We start from the raw sequence: 14,566 nt of genomic DNA, 5'->3' as shown, positions 1-14,566 counted from the left end.
TTTTCCTTTCTTCCTTTTTCCCTCCCTTGGGGTACAGCGCCATTGGTCCCTCTGCAAGCTGGCTTCAACCTCTGCTGGTAAGAATCACTTCCCTAGTATAGTCATAAATTTAATATACTGTTCACGTCCCCATTGGTTCCCGCAAGGTAGGCAATAGGAAACGTCTTTGTTTATATCCTATTTATACTCTCAGAATATAGTTCCATAGACTTTCATATGATATCTCTCACGACAGTTGAATTGCTTAGGCCGCTATCATACTCACTTTGTATTGTTATCGAGGTGGCAAAGTTTTCCCTAGACCACAGTCTATACAGTACTGTACTAGGTAAACCCGGGTCAATGTCCATGTCAGAAATAGGACTTCCACCCTCCTAATAGTAAGTCATCCACATAAATAACGGAAGGTTTGTTAGTATGGGAACAAATAACAAATTCGGAGATGATTTGTATTTTTTCCTAATACCAACCTGTAGTTATTTATATAAATTGGCGCGCCATCACCTGTCCCCCAGTAAGTCCTGCCTGCAATCAAAAAGTGACGTAGCTTACATCTGTAAGAGTACATATAGGCGACTGGGTACCCCCCTGCCACCCCTGCTTACCCACTTAAGTGGTTAGGCAAGGTTGTCACCTAGCACTTTTAGTTTACTGGCTACCTTCCAGCTTTACCGAAAGGTAATCCACATAAATAACTACAGGTTAGGGAAAAATACAAATTGTCTCCGAATGTCATTTTTAATATTTTCATGTATCTTTGGCTTGTAACATTTGGGGTGAATAAGTTATTCCAGTTGTGATATGAATATAAATATAAAAATATCTTTTCCAATCTAACATTAAATGGTTGTTCATTTGGAATGTTTTTGGTTTTTTAATTGCTTGAAAACTTTGGAGTATGTATGGTACAAAGTTACATGGTGTAGACTAACAATGTTATTGGGGCAAAATGCTTTCGCTATGTGGCTGGAACCACAATGCCATCTCTATTGATTTATGTTTAGTTCTTGGTAATCTTTGGTTTATGAATTCTTTGTTGATATCTTTATTTCTTTTGCTGGGATTTTTAATACTGTACTTCTACAGTGGTGTTTTGTCATCTTAACTGTATTGATTGATGTTCAAGGATAAAATTTTGGTGGTCATCTTTCTAGAGTTAACAAGCAATTTCTTAGGATTCTTCTTCTAAGCTTCATATCTCTTTTTATGGCAGTCTTTTGATGTTGAGGTACCATAAATTATTCATCTTTGCCTGTATGCTTTAGAGGTTTTTGTCGTTGCTAGATATTTACTCTGTTGTGGAATTACCCACACTGTCAGTTTGCTAGGTGCCCACTAGAGTTTCAGTATATTTTTTCCAACCAATACATCCCTCAGGGAGTACGAACCTCCCTGAGAAACCCTGGAAGCCACCTAAACCAGATAAGCCTCCACAGTTATTAGCAAGACCCCCGTCATTCTCCTCTGAACAGTTGGACGCCATAGCCCCTTTGAATTCTCATCATGCAGGTTTGTTTGTCAAAAATTTCCTTTTTTGTAGCTACTGTATATCACTGCTTGTCATGAGAACTAATTGTTTGTATTCAGCTTAATGGCATAATTTGTACACTAGCATTTGAATCCCAGCACATTTGCTTCTTTTGTTACTGGATTTAAAAAATGATTTTCTTTTCATTATATAACTTGAGACAGTTCTTCAGTGTACATATCAGTATGGAATTGAAGGCATATATCATGTGTACATGTTCTTATGCTAAGAATTGTTTTATGTAAAGACGAGAAACAAATTATAGAAATTGTTCAGTTCTTCATAATTTTTCTTGCTGTATTTTTACCCAAATTTTTAGGGAATCTTATTTTTTATAAAAATTATCTATTTTTAACTAGCCAGGTTGTAGTTTTAGTACTGTATTACCTTTATTTAGCATGGTAAATTATTCTTTTTCTATATTTAGCTTATAAAATTTTATTGCTTGATGTTAAATGTGTAGATCATTGTTAACTTTATAAACTTGTGTATATTTAGTATTTTGCATCTTGAATTGGTACATCATGACAAGTTTTGCATGATTTACAGAAGGTTTTACTAATTAATTTTCTGTAATTGATTGTAGTTGCCTTTTTCTAATGAAATTCTAAATTTATAAATAGAAAAAAAGCTGTTTTGTGTTTTAGAAATGTTATACTGTATACGACTTAAGAGAAAATCGGTAATAGTAGATAGGCAATTACAATTACCAGTTTTACTCTGAATTTGGAAAAACAAATTTAGATATCTTACTCAAAACAAAGTCAACAGTATGATGATCAGGTTTATCATCAAAAATTTTCATTTCTGTAAAAAAAAAAAAAATGCAATCAATATTCTGTTATTTTCTTTAGTTCTAAGTAGAAAAAATCATCAAAAATTTTCATTTCTGTAAAAAAAAAAAAAAAAATGCTATCAATATTCTGTTATTTTCTTTAGTTCTAAGTAGAAAAAAAATTAACATTTTATTATCAGGTCATACAGTAGTGATAAGTTTTCTACATTGATCGATAACCCTTTGTGCAATAAAATTTCTTGAAAGTTAATTTCAGTTTCTTATTGTAAAGAATCTGACAAGATCTTTTTAAGTTGTTCACTTCTATTTGATATTTAGTTTAGAAATGTACCGTATAGTCTATATTTTGAGTATTTTATTTGTATTTCACAATAAACCCTCTACTGTAATTATACTTTCCATGTTGATTTACAAAACGTTATTAGAAAAAAAATTTCATAATAAAAGGATAACTAGCTGAAGGCAATAATCAAGCTCATTCTTTATTAGTTTGTACATCTGTTATCTTCCCCAGACTATTACAGCGGAGTTTCACTCATTCATTCCATATCCCCTTTTCATATTTAAATTTATTGGTTCTTCGCTTTCTTTTCATTCACATGCAACGATAATGATCGACTTAAGATGGGTTTTGATTTTAACATACCTGTTAATAGATTATTTTGAGGTAAGTTGGCATGGTATACAAGTTTGTTCCTACACAAATACAAACCCCCCTTCTATAATAGGAGTATGATTTCAACAAAGCTGGACCTCTTCTATTTAAATTTATAACAAGTTGGTGGTAGTTACTGCTGGGTGTTAGGTCAGCTGCGCTCACCCAACAGTCCTTTGAGCAGCCACTTTGACTTCAGCTGCTGAGCAGTACCGACTTAGTCTCTGGGTCTCTTTATACTGGCTGCTTTAATCTTTCTTTTTTATCTCTTCAGTTTGAGTTTGCTGTGCTGTATGTGATGGATTTCCTATGTACAAACGGGGGTCTTCCCAATCAAGCCTGGCAGCAATTGCGGTAGGTTTATGAGCTATGAGGACATGGCTCATCTCTTGTGCCCATTGTTCAAAGGTATGACTTTGCAGTCAACGCCATGTGATGAGTGGAGGTTGTGACCTCCTTGGCAGTGGTCCGAGTACTGTCCCAAGAGCTAAAAGTCAAAAAGAGAGACTTTGGCTTCAGGTTTCCACACACAAATTGTTGCCAAAGAAGCTTCCTACACTAGATCCGAGTACTACGAAGGAAAACCAATGAGAGAAGGCGACTACGATTTACCCTCGCCGGTAGACTTCATGAGAAGTAGGAGTATTGCCTTCCCCTATTGAAGGTGATAACCCCCGCCCCTTAACAAGTTTGGCCGCCTTTGTGACGACCAACAACAACGTTAGCTGGATTTGGACCTTGGGAAGTTATGGCAATCGGTCTGTGGAAAAGCTAGTGAAGGTGTTTGCAGATGCTGGGACTAATGCTGCTGTTGTCTCCTTTTCTGCTGTTTCACCTGTGGAAGGAGCAGAGGTATGACCGTCGACTAGTCTGTGCGTGCTATAGAAGATCCTTGATCCTCTCCTCCTGTGGTTTCATCACCACCGTTCAGGAAATAGAAAAAGCATACGTGCCCTCCTTCCCTTCCTAGCCCTGTATCTTCGACATTGCCCTCTGCTGCTGAGACATTGGATGCTGCATCACCTGCTCCAAAGATGAGGAAGACGACGACCAATCGTACAAAGCCTCGTGAACATTTGCCCGACCTCCCTTCATGCACGGGTGAGAAAAGCAATGGTGTACCACCTACCAACCCCTGGGAAGGTGAGGTGGTACAAGGTACAGGTGCTTACATTCCTGCGACCAGTACCCAGCTCCATAAGGGAACAAGTAGATGCAAAATCGGTCAGGACGAAAGATGCTCACTCTTCATGAGACAGCTCAAAGGCGAGCTAAAAGTACCTAGCTCTATAAGGGAACAAAAATACAAGCAAAATCGGTCAGGTTGAAGGCTCTTCATTCCTCATCAGGCAGCTGGAAGGAGATGAATTTGCCAAGGGCAATAGACCAGGAGAGAGAACCTGATACTGTAGATGACCGACGGGAACAAAAAAGAGACTACTATAGACAGTGACACAGTCACCAAGAGCAATGCACGCGATCACCTCCCTGAAAGATGCATGATCCCCACGGTCTCCTCGCATACACTTCCCACGCACAAGGATTCCATCTTTGGGACTCCTCACACACAATGGCTTTACGCATTAGTTTCTTGTCAGATGGATCTAACAATCCAAGCTCTTCACTCTAGGTTATCACACGCTACATCCCTACGCACTCGCTCAAACTCCTTCCAGTACAAGGACAGCTTTGGGTATGGAGAAAATGCCCCCCTGAATCTCGATGAAGTCACTGTCAGCAGGGTGACGGATTGGGTTTAAGGCGATGGATAAACTGTCTCTTCGGCTTTTTTTACTCCTGATGCCTGGCGGTTGATCTTATTAGAATTCATATGGAACGGCAAGGGTCAATTGCCTTAGTTAGACAGGCACTGCGCATCACAAGGAACTGGCTATCCTTTGATGTATCTACCCAATGAATCCTCTATGGATTTGGCCAGTCATGGAAAGAGAAGATGACAGAATGACCCCCAGTCATGGGCGTAGCAGGGTGCTAAGAATCTCCCGGTTTATAAATACTAAAGAAAAATTGAAAATAGGTAATTGGAATGTTAGAGCCATGAATCAGATTGGGAAGTTACTGCAAGTGGAGAGTGAATTTATGAAATATAGTTTGGATATTTTGGCCCTAAGTGGAACACATTGTAAGGGAATTGATAAGGAAACTTAAGACTAAGGCAATACATATATATCTATTCAGGAAGATCAGATGGAGTTGCAAGAGAAGGGGTAGGAATGATGATGACACTAAGACCAGAAACACTAAGACCAGAAAAGGCATTAAGTAAGTGGAGAGCTGTAAATAGTAGCTTGTTATTAGCAAAGTTCAGATCAAAGCAGTGCAATATGAGTATAGTATTATAGTTTGCTATGCCCCAAAAAATGAATACCCTGAAGAAAAGAAAGATGAATACTATGAAGAACTGCAGAGGGTAATAGATGAGAACCCAGAGAGAGATATGAAAATTGTGATTGGCAACTTCAATGCTAAAGTTGGAAGAAATAATCTAGGGACAGAGAATGTGATGGGTGTCGAGGGTCTTGGCGAAGTTGCAAATGAAAATGGAGCACATTTCATAAGTTTCTGTTCAGCAAACAATCTTGTCATTAGAGGTACTCTTTTTCAACACATCATCATCCACAAGTATATATGGACTTCACCATGTGGCATTTACAAAAATCAGATAGATCACATTGCCATAAATAAAGAGAGGAAGATGACTCAGAGAAATGTAAGAAGCTATAGAGATGCCAATATTGGTAGTGATCACCAGCACTTAATTGCCACACTGAAATTAAAACTGAAAGCACTCAACAGAAAGATGAATAGAATACCTAGGTTTGAAACAACTAAGCTTTTAGAAGAACACAGAGAAACATTTGCAGGTGAATGTAGGAATCGATTTGCAGTCTTGGAAACATTAAGAGACAAAGAACAGACAATTAATAAAGAATGGTGTGATATTAATAACATATACCAGTCAGCTGGTAGTGAAGTTTTGGGACACAGAGTTACTAGGAGAAAGTCATGGATATCTAATGACACCTGTGACAGAAATTGATTGTTGAAAGTTTTCGAGGAAGTAATGAAAATTACAAGGTAAAGCATGCTAAGTATTCCAGTATTGACAGTAAGGCTAAAAGAAAAGCCAGGAATGACTGGAGAGAATATTTAGACAGTAAAGCAGATGAGGCTGACTATTCTATGAATTCATGAACTGGGTATGGTGAAAAATTGCGCATAAAATTATTAATGAAATCTCGACTGGGGCAAAGAAAAAGAAGCCTATACCCATCAAAAAGAGAGATGGCTCTGTTATAGCAACAGAAGATTAAGAAAGACAATGTTGGATGGAACACTTTAGTGAGGTTATGAATAGGAGATATGAAGGGAATAATTTAATTGATATACCTGAAGCTGATGAAGACCTTAATGTGCCCATGGGTGAATTCAGTGTGTTTGAAGTTGAAGCTATCCTCAAAAAACTAGATGGAAAGCCCCGGGATACAAGGGAATAACTGCCGAGATGATACTGGCCAAAAATGAAGTGACTCCCAGACTACTTACAAGATTATTTTGTAGAATGTGGCATGAAGAGGCAAAACCTGATGAATGAGAGTTAGGAGTGTTGGTGGGGAAAAAAAAAAAAGAGGAGACCTGACTGATTGCAATAATTACAGAGGCATAACACTTACGTCAGTTGTTATGCAAATATATAGTATGCTTATTCTAAAGAGACTGGAGAGAATATGAAAAACAGATGAACAAGCAGGATTTAGAAGAGGTAGAAGTTGCACTGACCAAATTTTCATTTTGAGACATGTTGTACAGCAATGCGTAGAATATAGAAATCCATTTTTGATGCCATTTGTGGACTATGAAAAAGCTTTTGATAGTGTGCACCGGCAAATTTTGTGGAGAGTCCTACATTTATGGAATTCCTCTTAAATATGTAAATTCGATTAAGTCTGTTCATGAGCATAGCAAGTGTAAAGTTAATATTAATGACGTCTCATCAAATGAATTTCCAGTGAACAGCGGACTACTCCAAGGGAATGTGTTATTACCTATGTTGTTTACCCTCATGGATTTTGTAATGCGTAGAACAGTCAGAGATGGTGGAAAAGGATTAGACTGGATTGGTGATAGGAATTTAGCAGACATAGAGTATGCTGATGATGCACTGTCCTTGTTAGTAGAACACCACAGGATTTGCAATTCTTGCTCACCAGAATGCATGAAATATCACATGAAATTGGGCTGAAGATAAATAGATGATAGATGATGATGATGAGAACGGAGTATGCAATAGAAGGAGAAAGGATTAATGAGGTAGAATCATTCAAGTACTGAATTTAGGAACTATGATCTCCAATATAGGGTCTTTAGAAATAGAGTTTAGTGAAAGATTGAAAAAAGAAAATCAGACAATGGCTAGGTTGAGTAAAATTTGGAAATCAAATTGCCTAAAATTACATATAAAAATCAGACCATCAGTTTAGTGAGATCGGTGTTACTCCATGGACATGAGCCATGGTATGACAATGAAACCATTTCCAATAGATTTAGTAGATTTGGGAACAAAGCTCTCAGAAGGATATTGGGACTTAAATGGCAAGATAGGATTAGAAATGAAACTATAAGAGAGATTACTCAAGTATCGTATGCGGATGAGATCATGATGAGATCAAGAGTGATTAGTTCAGCAAATGTTCAGCTGGGCTCCACTAGGCACTAGAAGAGTTGGAAGACCCAGGCCTACATGGCTGAGGACTATGAAGCGTAAAGTAGATGAGGAATGGACAAGTATTGAATTAAAAGCTCAAGATAGAGACGACTGGCAAAATCTAACCGAGGCCCTTTGCATCAATAGGCATAGGAAATGATGATGATGACAAGGACAGGACTCCAGTTTTAAAGCGACATGAGACCACGCTCAACCAACTGGAATTTTTGCTATTTTCTTAGTGATTTTGATGTACATGTCAAGGGATATCGTTCCCCTACCTCTTCCCATCACTCAAAAGCTTTCGATTGTGATCTTCAAGTGCACTGAAATTTTTCATAGTCTACGAGACAAGTTGGCTTCAGGATACTTTTCAACCTGGTGAAAGTGATCAACTACTAAGGATCTTCCTGAATGACGTGAGAGGAATCTTGCAATGGGTCAAGGCAAGGCACATCACATGATTTTTCTGATAACTTGCAAGAGCATTTTTAGGATACAGTATGGCAACATCATAAAGACCCTTCAATCTCCACTGACAGGCTGTCCAAGGACATGCCATTCAACCCCTTCTTCTCCTGTTCATCCTTCAGCTGTACAAGCAGCTAGTGCTTCGTCACTCAAGACGAACTCTAAAGCAACGTGCATCACTCCAGCTTCTGAGGAAGTAATCCGCTACCGTCCCGTTTCCTTTCAAGTACAGTATATAATGTTGGTACACAAAGCAGTCGGATCTACCTACAGAACACATCACGACCTCATCTCATAAAACGGGAGGATTCTGAGGACTACATAGTCCCTTCGGTACCCAACTTTGGACCCTCACCTGTGGAAACTGAGAATCCCAAGACATGGTCCACGTTTGTTAAGTTATTTTGTTTCGTCTGAGAGTTCAAAGACATTGGGTAGGCAGCCTTGGCTCCTATCAAGTGCATTATGACATCTATTGATCTGGGCCTTCCAAAGATAGAAGCCCACCCATGAGCTGCCTTGGTAGGAGTGCTGTTTAGTGTAAATTCTCAGGTCTTGGGTTCGAGAAATTTGCTATGCTCAAGCAAATCAAACAAGATCCTGCCTTATGTACACACTCAATAGCAATTCTATGTTCCTAAGAATCCAGACTACTCTCCTATTCCGATAAAGACATCAGCTACATCACTAACATCAAGGATCCTTCTGGAGAGACTCAAGATGCAGGGAACTATGCTCTCAGCCTCCTGAGTTTAGTGCCATGGAAGCTACTACCATGGCAAGCCTCCAAAAATATTAATGGATCAAACACTAGTCTGGAAGCTGTAGTTTTCTTCACTATTTTCAAGAAACTTTGTAGATCCCGAGTAGAAGTAGTTTATGAACTTGATACTGTCTTGCACCAAGGCTGTCCTTTTCTTAGTATGTGACTGTAAACCAGTGGGTTAATTGGATTCTCAAGAGGAGAGATGCAGTAGCTTCCCACTTCCTGGGGCAGGTATGTCAGCAGGAAACCCTTGCATTAAGGAATTTTTTGGTGTTGGAGAATACAGTACAGTACTGTTCCATCCACATACAAGACATTGACACAACAGTAGAAAAGTGGAGGAAGACTAGCCTAGACACCCTCATCCATTGAGTGGTTATCTTTAAGCACCTCAGCACTTCCAAGGTAGTCACTAGAGCATCGACCTAGTTAGCTCTGAAAAAGTTGACACTAACATCCAAGGGAGATCTGTCTCTAGGGTGTACACAAGGCTCTACCCTTTAATTCTCTTCGAGGCCAGTCCAAGAAGGGTAAAGGTAGGAATGGGAAGCTGAGATTGGCAGTCCCCTCCGGCAGCTGCCATGAGTAGGGGGATGCCTTCTTACTGTTGGGCAAGGTGGCAGTACCACAGAGCCGATAAATCCCTGGATTTTAATTTTCTTCCCGGGAAATCCTGGCTGCTTTTAAAATATGTGCCAAAAAAAAAAAAATCAACACATCTTCAATAATTAGCAGCCATTGCCTTATAAGTGCATCTATTACCTAACACTGATCTAAACGATTTAGAAGCAATGCCAGCAAAAAGTGTTTCTTTTGTCTGCAGCAAAATGACTTCTTATTTGCCTTTATGACAAAAGTAGTGATGAAATGTTTGCTATATACAAATCCTAAGAAGAAGGAATGTCTCGGTCAGTCTACCCAGAGGGAGGAATAAAAAAATAAAAAAAAAGTATCCCTAAAACAGCTCAAACAAGTCAGGTGGTTGGCAGAAGCATAACCGAAGTTTGAAATTATTGAAGTAACTGGAAAAAGATAGAAAAAATAACTAAGACAACAGCTGCATTACAATCTATACCACCCACATCTGTAGAAGAAGAAAGAGTTTTCTTTCAGCCGTAGTACTGTTTATCACCAGACTTAGAACTCGTCTAAGTGATAAAAATGTCAATTATTTGTTTTCTTCGTTCATATTTGAACTCAGAATAGTTCATGCTTAGTAGTAACAGCTAGAAGCAAAATTTTTTTTTTCCTACTTTTGCTATTTTATCAAAAGAGCAATATATGAATAAATAGTTTTCTAGTTTTTCATATAACTGCCATAGAAGTACTGTAGGTTTCATGTAAGTTTATAATTTTTGGAGTCATTTGAAGATAGTTTTATTTAGACTTTAGTTGTTTGTGATGACTACTTTTTTCTCATCAGATTTATATAAAAAAAACATATGATCTTATACTGTGATTACAGTCCTTTTTATTTAAGAATTTGCTTACTTGTAATGAACATTGATAAATTTTCTTTCACCAGGTTTATACTGAATTACAAAAGCATGTGATTGTATAAGATATTTTCATACAATTTTAAAAAGATGTACCACTTTCTTGAGTTATTTTAGGAACAATAACTGCATAAAATTGTGTTTAATAAGTTTAAATTTTCTGCTCATTAATTCCATTATATACTGTGGATATATCTTTGCCAATGCTTCAAAAATTATCAAATAATCACGTGCTACAAGTCTTTTGCAATATTTCATTCCTTAAATACAAAAATAATATTCTATAAAATCCATGGATTTCCAGGGGTCCTGGGTAAACATAAACCTTTTCCTGAACTCCCGGAATTGGGAAAAGTGTCTCAAATGACAAATCCCTATTCATCTCCATCTACATTCCAAGAAAATTCTCGCCCTCTGGCCAAAGGTGAAGATGTTGAAGAAAAACGAGCTAGAAGTTGTATGGGATGGTTGTCCAGACTTTTACAGTCTTTTCCTAGTGGAAAAGTTGTCTGTGAGATAGAGATTGGTCATTAACTTTTTCCCCTTGAATGAGTTTGTTCAACAGACTCCCTTTAAGATAAAGATGGCGAACACTGTACGATCTGCCATCAGGAAGGACAACTTCATTCTTATTGTAGATTTGAAGGCTGCATACTTTTAGATCCCCATCCACTGGTCCTACAAGAAGTACCTGGGGAAGAAGTATACCAGTTCAAAGTCCTGTGCTTTGGACTGGGCTGCCACACCTGTAACCTTATGAGGTACAAAGGATTCTTTTGCCCCACAGGTAGGGAGCTTGGGCCAACACCAGGTGAGGCAGAGAACCTTGTGTCGGAGTGTTCCTTTGAGGATGTTTTTGAACTTGTTCCCGAGTGTAACTAACTGGGTGAAGTGACATTGTTTGCTACCTGTGACATTGTTTGCTGCCTTTAGGTAGGACCTTGTTCATTGATCAGCACTTGGGTGCCCTCAAGGGTCGAGGCTTTATTTGGAGCTAGCATGGTCAGAGCGTGCTAGTTTGGCCCCCGGATTGAGTTGACGATCAGATCTATGAATTTGAGAACTCTCGTTTTCCGTCAGCCAAGCAATATTCTTCTTTCCTAACTCTCGAGGCAGTGAAAGTAGTTCTGCCAGTTTACTGCATCATCACCTCTTCAAGTCGACTTGTCCTTGAGACTCCCATTAAAGAAACTCAAGTCGGAAGGCACGTCCTTTTGAGTCAGCGGCTAGGAGTCTTTGGAGAAGTACAGGAATTGTGTGCTATCTGGTGAAAAGTAAGTAACATTCTTGGGACACCAGTCTGCAAAGCAGCTGGTTTCCCAGCTCAAAATAAATTGGTCAAGAGATAGATCTGACACACTGAAACACATCGGTGCGGGTGGCCATGACTCTCCTTCCAAAGAATCATGTCCAGGTGGCGGTGGAGGAGAAGTGAACTGCTTTGCAGGATCCCCTGATCTATTGTGTAGTCTCTTTCAAGGAATCTGGCTCTTCAAAGGTGTCTGCAGCTATGCCTTCAGGATTTCAGGTAAAGAGAGCAGCTGTGACCTTCCCTAGACTTCAATCTGGAACCCTTCTACCTCTACCACTTGAAGAAATTTTGTGCATGCACAGCCCTTCAAAATGCTGATATCATCATTCCCTTTCTGCTGCCAAGAGTAGGTGGATGCCTGTCACGTCATTAGGCAACCTGGTACAGTAGACACATGGTGCCAGTCTTGGGTAACGAGTGTCCTTCAGGTTTTCTAGATTGCTGCCCCCCTATTTCACAGACTGATAGTGTTCATGAATAATCCTCCAACATCACCAGAAGCCCTAGCTTTGCTGGCAGAGGTGGAGGAGATGTTGGAGAAGAATTTGCTTGAAGTCATTCGAGGCAGATCTTCAGGCTTCTACAGTTGACTCATTGTGGTGGATTAGTCAACCAGGAACTAGAGATCAGTCATTGACTCCTCTCTCTCTCTTCTGAGTCAGTTTATTCAACAAATGAAGTTCTGGATGGAAACGGTACGCTTTGTATCAAGTTTAATCAGAGAAGGAGACTTCATGCTTTCAGTGGCTCTGAGAATTTGCACTTCCAACTAAATACTCATCAGTCCTCTCAGAAGTTACTCCACTTTTTTCTCAAAGCTACAGTTTACTAGTGCAATACCCTGTGTACTGCTTCCCTAGGTGTTCTCTCTAGTGGCAGGCTGGGTCCCCTCCCACAGGATGAGGCTGTTGATGTACAGATACTCGTCGACTTACAACCCATGCAACTTGGGACTGATTGACTTTATAACCACAACTGGTATTTCTTGTGACATATGTGGTTACATCATTCATCAAAACAAGTACTTCTAGTTATGAATTGTCAAATACAACTTAATGTTAAAAAGAACAAGTTAAAATGTGAAATTTACTAAGTTATTAGAATTCTGAAAATAAAACTGTACAGTACTATATTAAAAATTGCCAAAAATGTAAGCCAAAACATGAAACTTGGTTAGAAATCAGCAATTAATACTGTATAAGTTAGGAAATTATATCAGCAATAATTCACTAATTATATGCGAATATATTCTCGATACTGTTATCGCCTTGAAATCAGCCACCGACAAAAAAAATTGGCAATTGCACTTGTTAAGGGGCCCGGCCGGAATACCAATATATGGGGGTTATAGGAAGAAAAACACAAAATCCTGAAAAAATTCACTGAGCTTCTATGGCAATGGAGAATGTGTAAAATATACATTGTTCTCTACAAGAAAATGCAGTATTTCGTCTGTCGTAAATTTTGATAATTATTACATTTTAATATAAAGAAATTGTGAACAATGGCACCTGTATAGCTTCCATGAGTCACAGACGATGTATTACATGGTAATTTACACTGTTCGCCCCCGCAGTCCTACCACAAACCTCAACTAGTGGTTCCCAAATTGGGGAAATTTCCCCCTGGGTGGAAATTTGAAGCTTCCAGGGGGTAAATAATTAACCCTGATATTGATACACTAGTGTACAAGCAGCAGACTCGCCCTTCTCACTAACAAAAGTCCTTTTATTTGTTATTAACCGGCTCTATGGCTATGCTTAGTTGTTACTAACTGCTCTCTATCCAATTTACTCTGTAATTATATGTTTATCAGTATATTTGCACACTTGAAAAAAAGTTAGTAAATAGTCTCAAGTGTGTTTAAAACTACTCTTTCCCTCATACACATGAAGGGGGAAATCTGGATGGTTGAACTGGGTGCAGGGGGGAGACGACAGAAAAAAAGTTTGGGAACCACTATACTGTAGAGAGTATGTCTGAGTTTGACCTCTGACATTCACTCATACTTACATTTGTTTTTCTCGTTTTCAGCAAGAATTTTATCATTTCAAAGAGGAAAGACAATTTCAACATCTTGCTAACATAAGGAAGAAGAAAATTTGCTCTATTAAGAGTTCAGAAGAGGGTAATATCAGTAGTGCAGAGAGAGAGAGAGTTGTGTGGATGGAGAAGTGACGGTCTTGCCTGACATGAGCCAAAAGAAGCAAGATATTGAGCAAAGGGATCTTTGTTTATGAGTAAATTATGATAAATAACTTTGTTTTCATTTATCAATATCCAAAAAGGAACATAAAATTCATAATAATCAGAATTTATGAATATTGTCTTTGTAAAAAAAAAAGCTTTGAATGCCCTTTGACATTCACTGATTTTTTTTGTTTGTTTTTCTCGTTTTCGGCAAGAATTTTATCATTTCAAAGAGGAAAAGACAATTTCAACATCTTGCTAACATAATGAAGAAAATTCGCTCTATTAAGAGTTTAGGAGAGAGAGAGAGAGAGAGAGAGAGAGAGAGAGAGAGAGAGAGAGAGAGAGAGAGAGAGAGAGAGAGAGAGAGAGAGAGAGTGAGAGAGAGCAATAGGATCTTCATTTATAATTGAATTGTCATAAATAACTATTTTCTTTTATCAATACCCAAAAAAGAACATAAAATTTCTAATAATCATGATTTATTAATATTGTCTTTGTAAAAATACAAAGAAAAACTTTGAATGCCCTTATCTCCAAACTATACTTCTTGACCTTCAAATTCTATCTTCTCCCTTAGTTATACAGTAATGCCTCACAACATGAAATTAATTTGTTCTGAAGTG

General features: G+C 38.3%; 2 protein-coding genes across 4 annotated transcripts in view; one reads left to right on the top strand and one right to left on the bottom strand.

The window, feature by feature from the left end:
- The window catches only part of LOC137645961 (rho GTPase-activating protein 44-like), a 359,606-nt gene that overhangs the window by 193,833 nt on the left and 151,207 nt on the right, over window positions 1–14,566 (bottom strand). The window lies entirely within an intron of this gene.
- The window catches only part of LOC137645960 (SH3 domain-binding protein 1-like), a 99,343-nt gene that overhangs the window by 72,732 nt on the left and 12,045 nt on the right, over window positions 1–14,566 (top strand). The window contains exon 9 of one of the 2 annotated variants that reach the window (XM_068379036.1): window positions 1,378–1,509. The exons of the other annotated variant lie outside the window; for it this stretch is intronic. Coding sequence (XP_068235137.1) covers window positions 1,378–1,509 — 132 coding nt within the window. The remainder of the gene's footprint in view (window positions 1–1,377; window positions 1,510–14,566) is intronic. 2 annotated transcript variants of the gene reach the window in all.

This window comes from Palaemon carinicauda, chromosome 8 (assembly GCF_036898095.1).
Source record: "Palaemon carinicauda isolate YSFRI2023 chromosome 8, ASM3689809v2, whole genome shotgun sequence".
Taxonomy (NCBI): Eukaryota; Metazoa; Arthropoda; class Malacostraca; order Decapoda; family Palaemonidae; genus Palaemon; species Palaemon carinicauda.
Note: the sequence above shows the minus strand (reverse complement) of the source record. Positions and strands in the feature narration are given on the sequence as shown.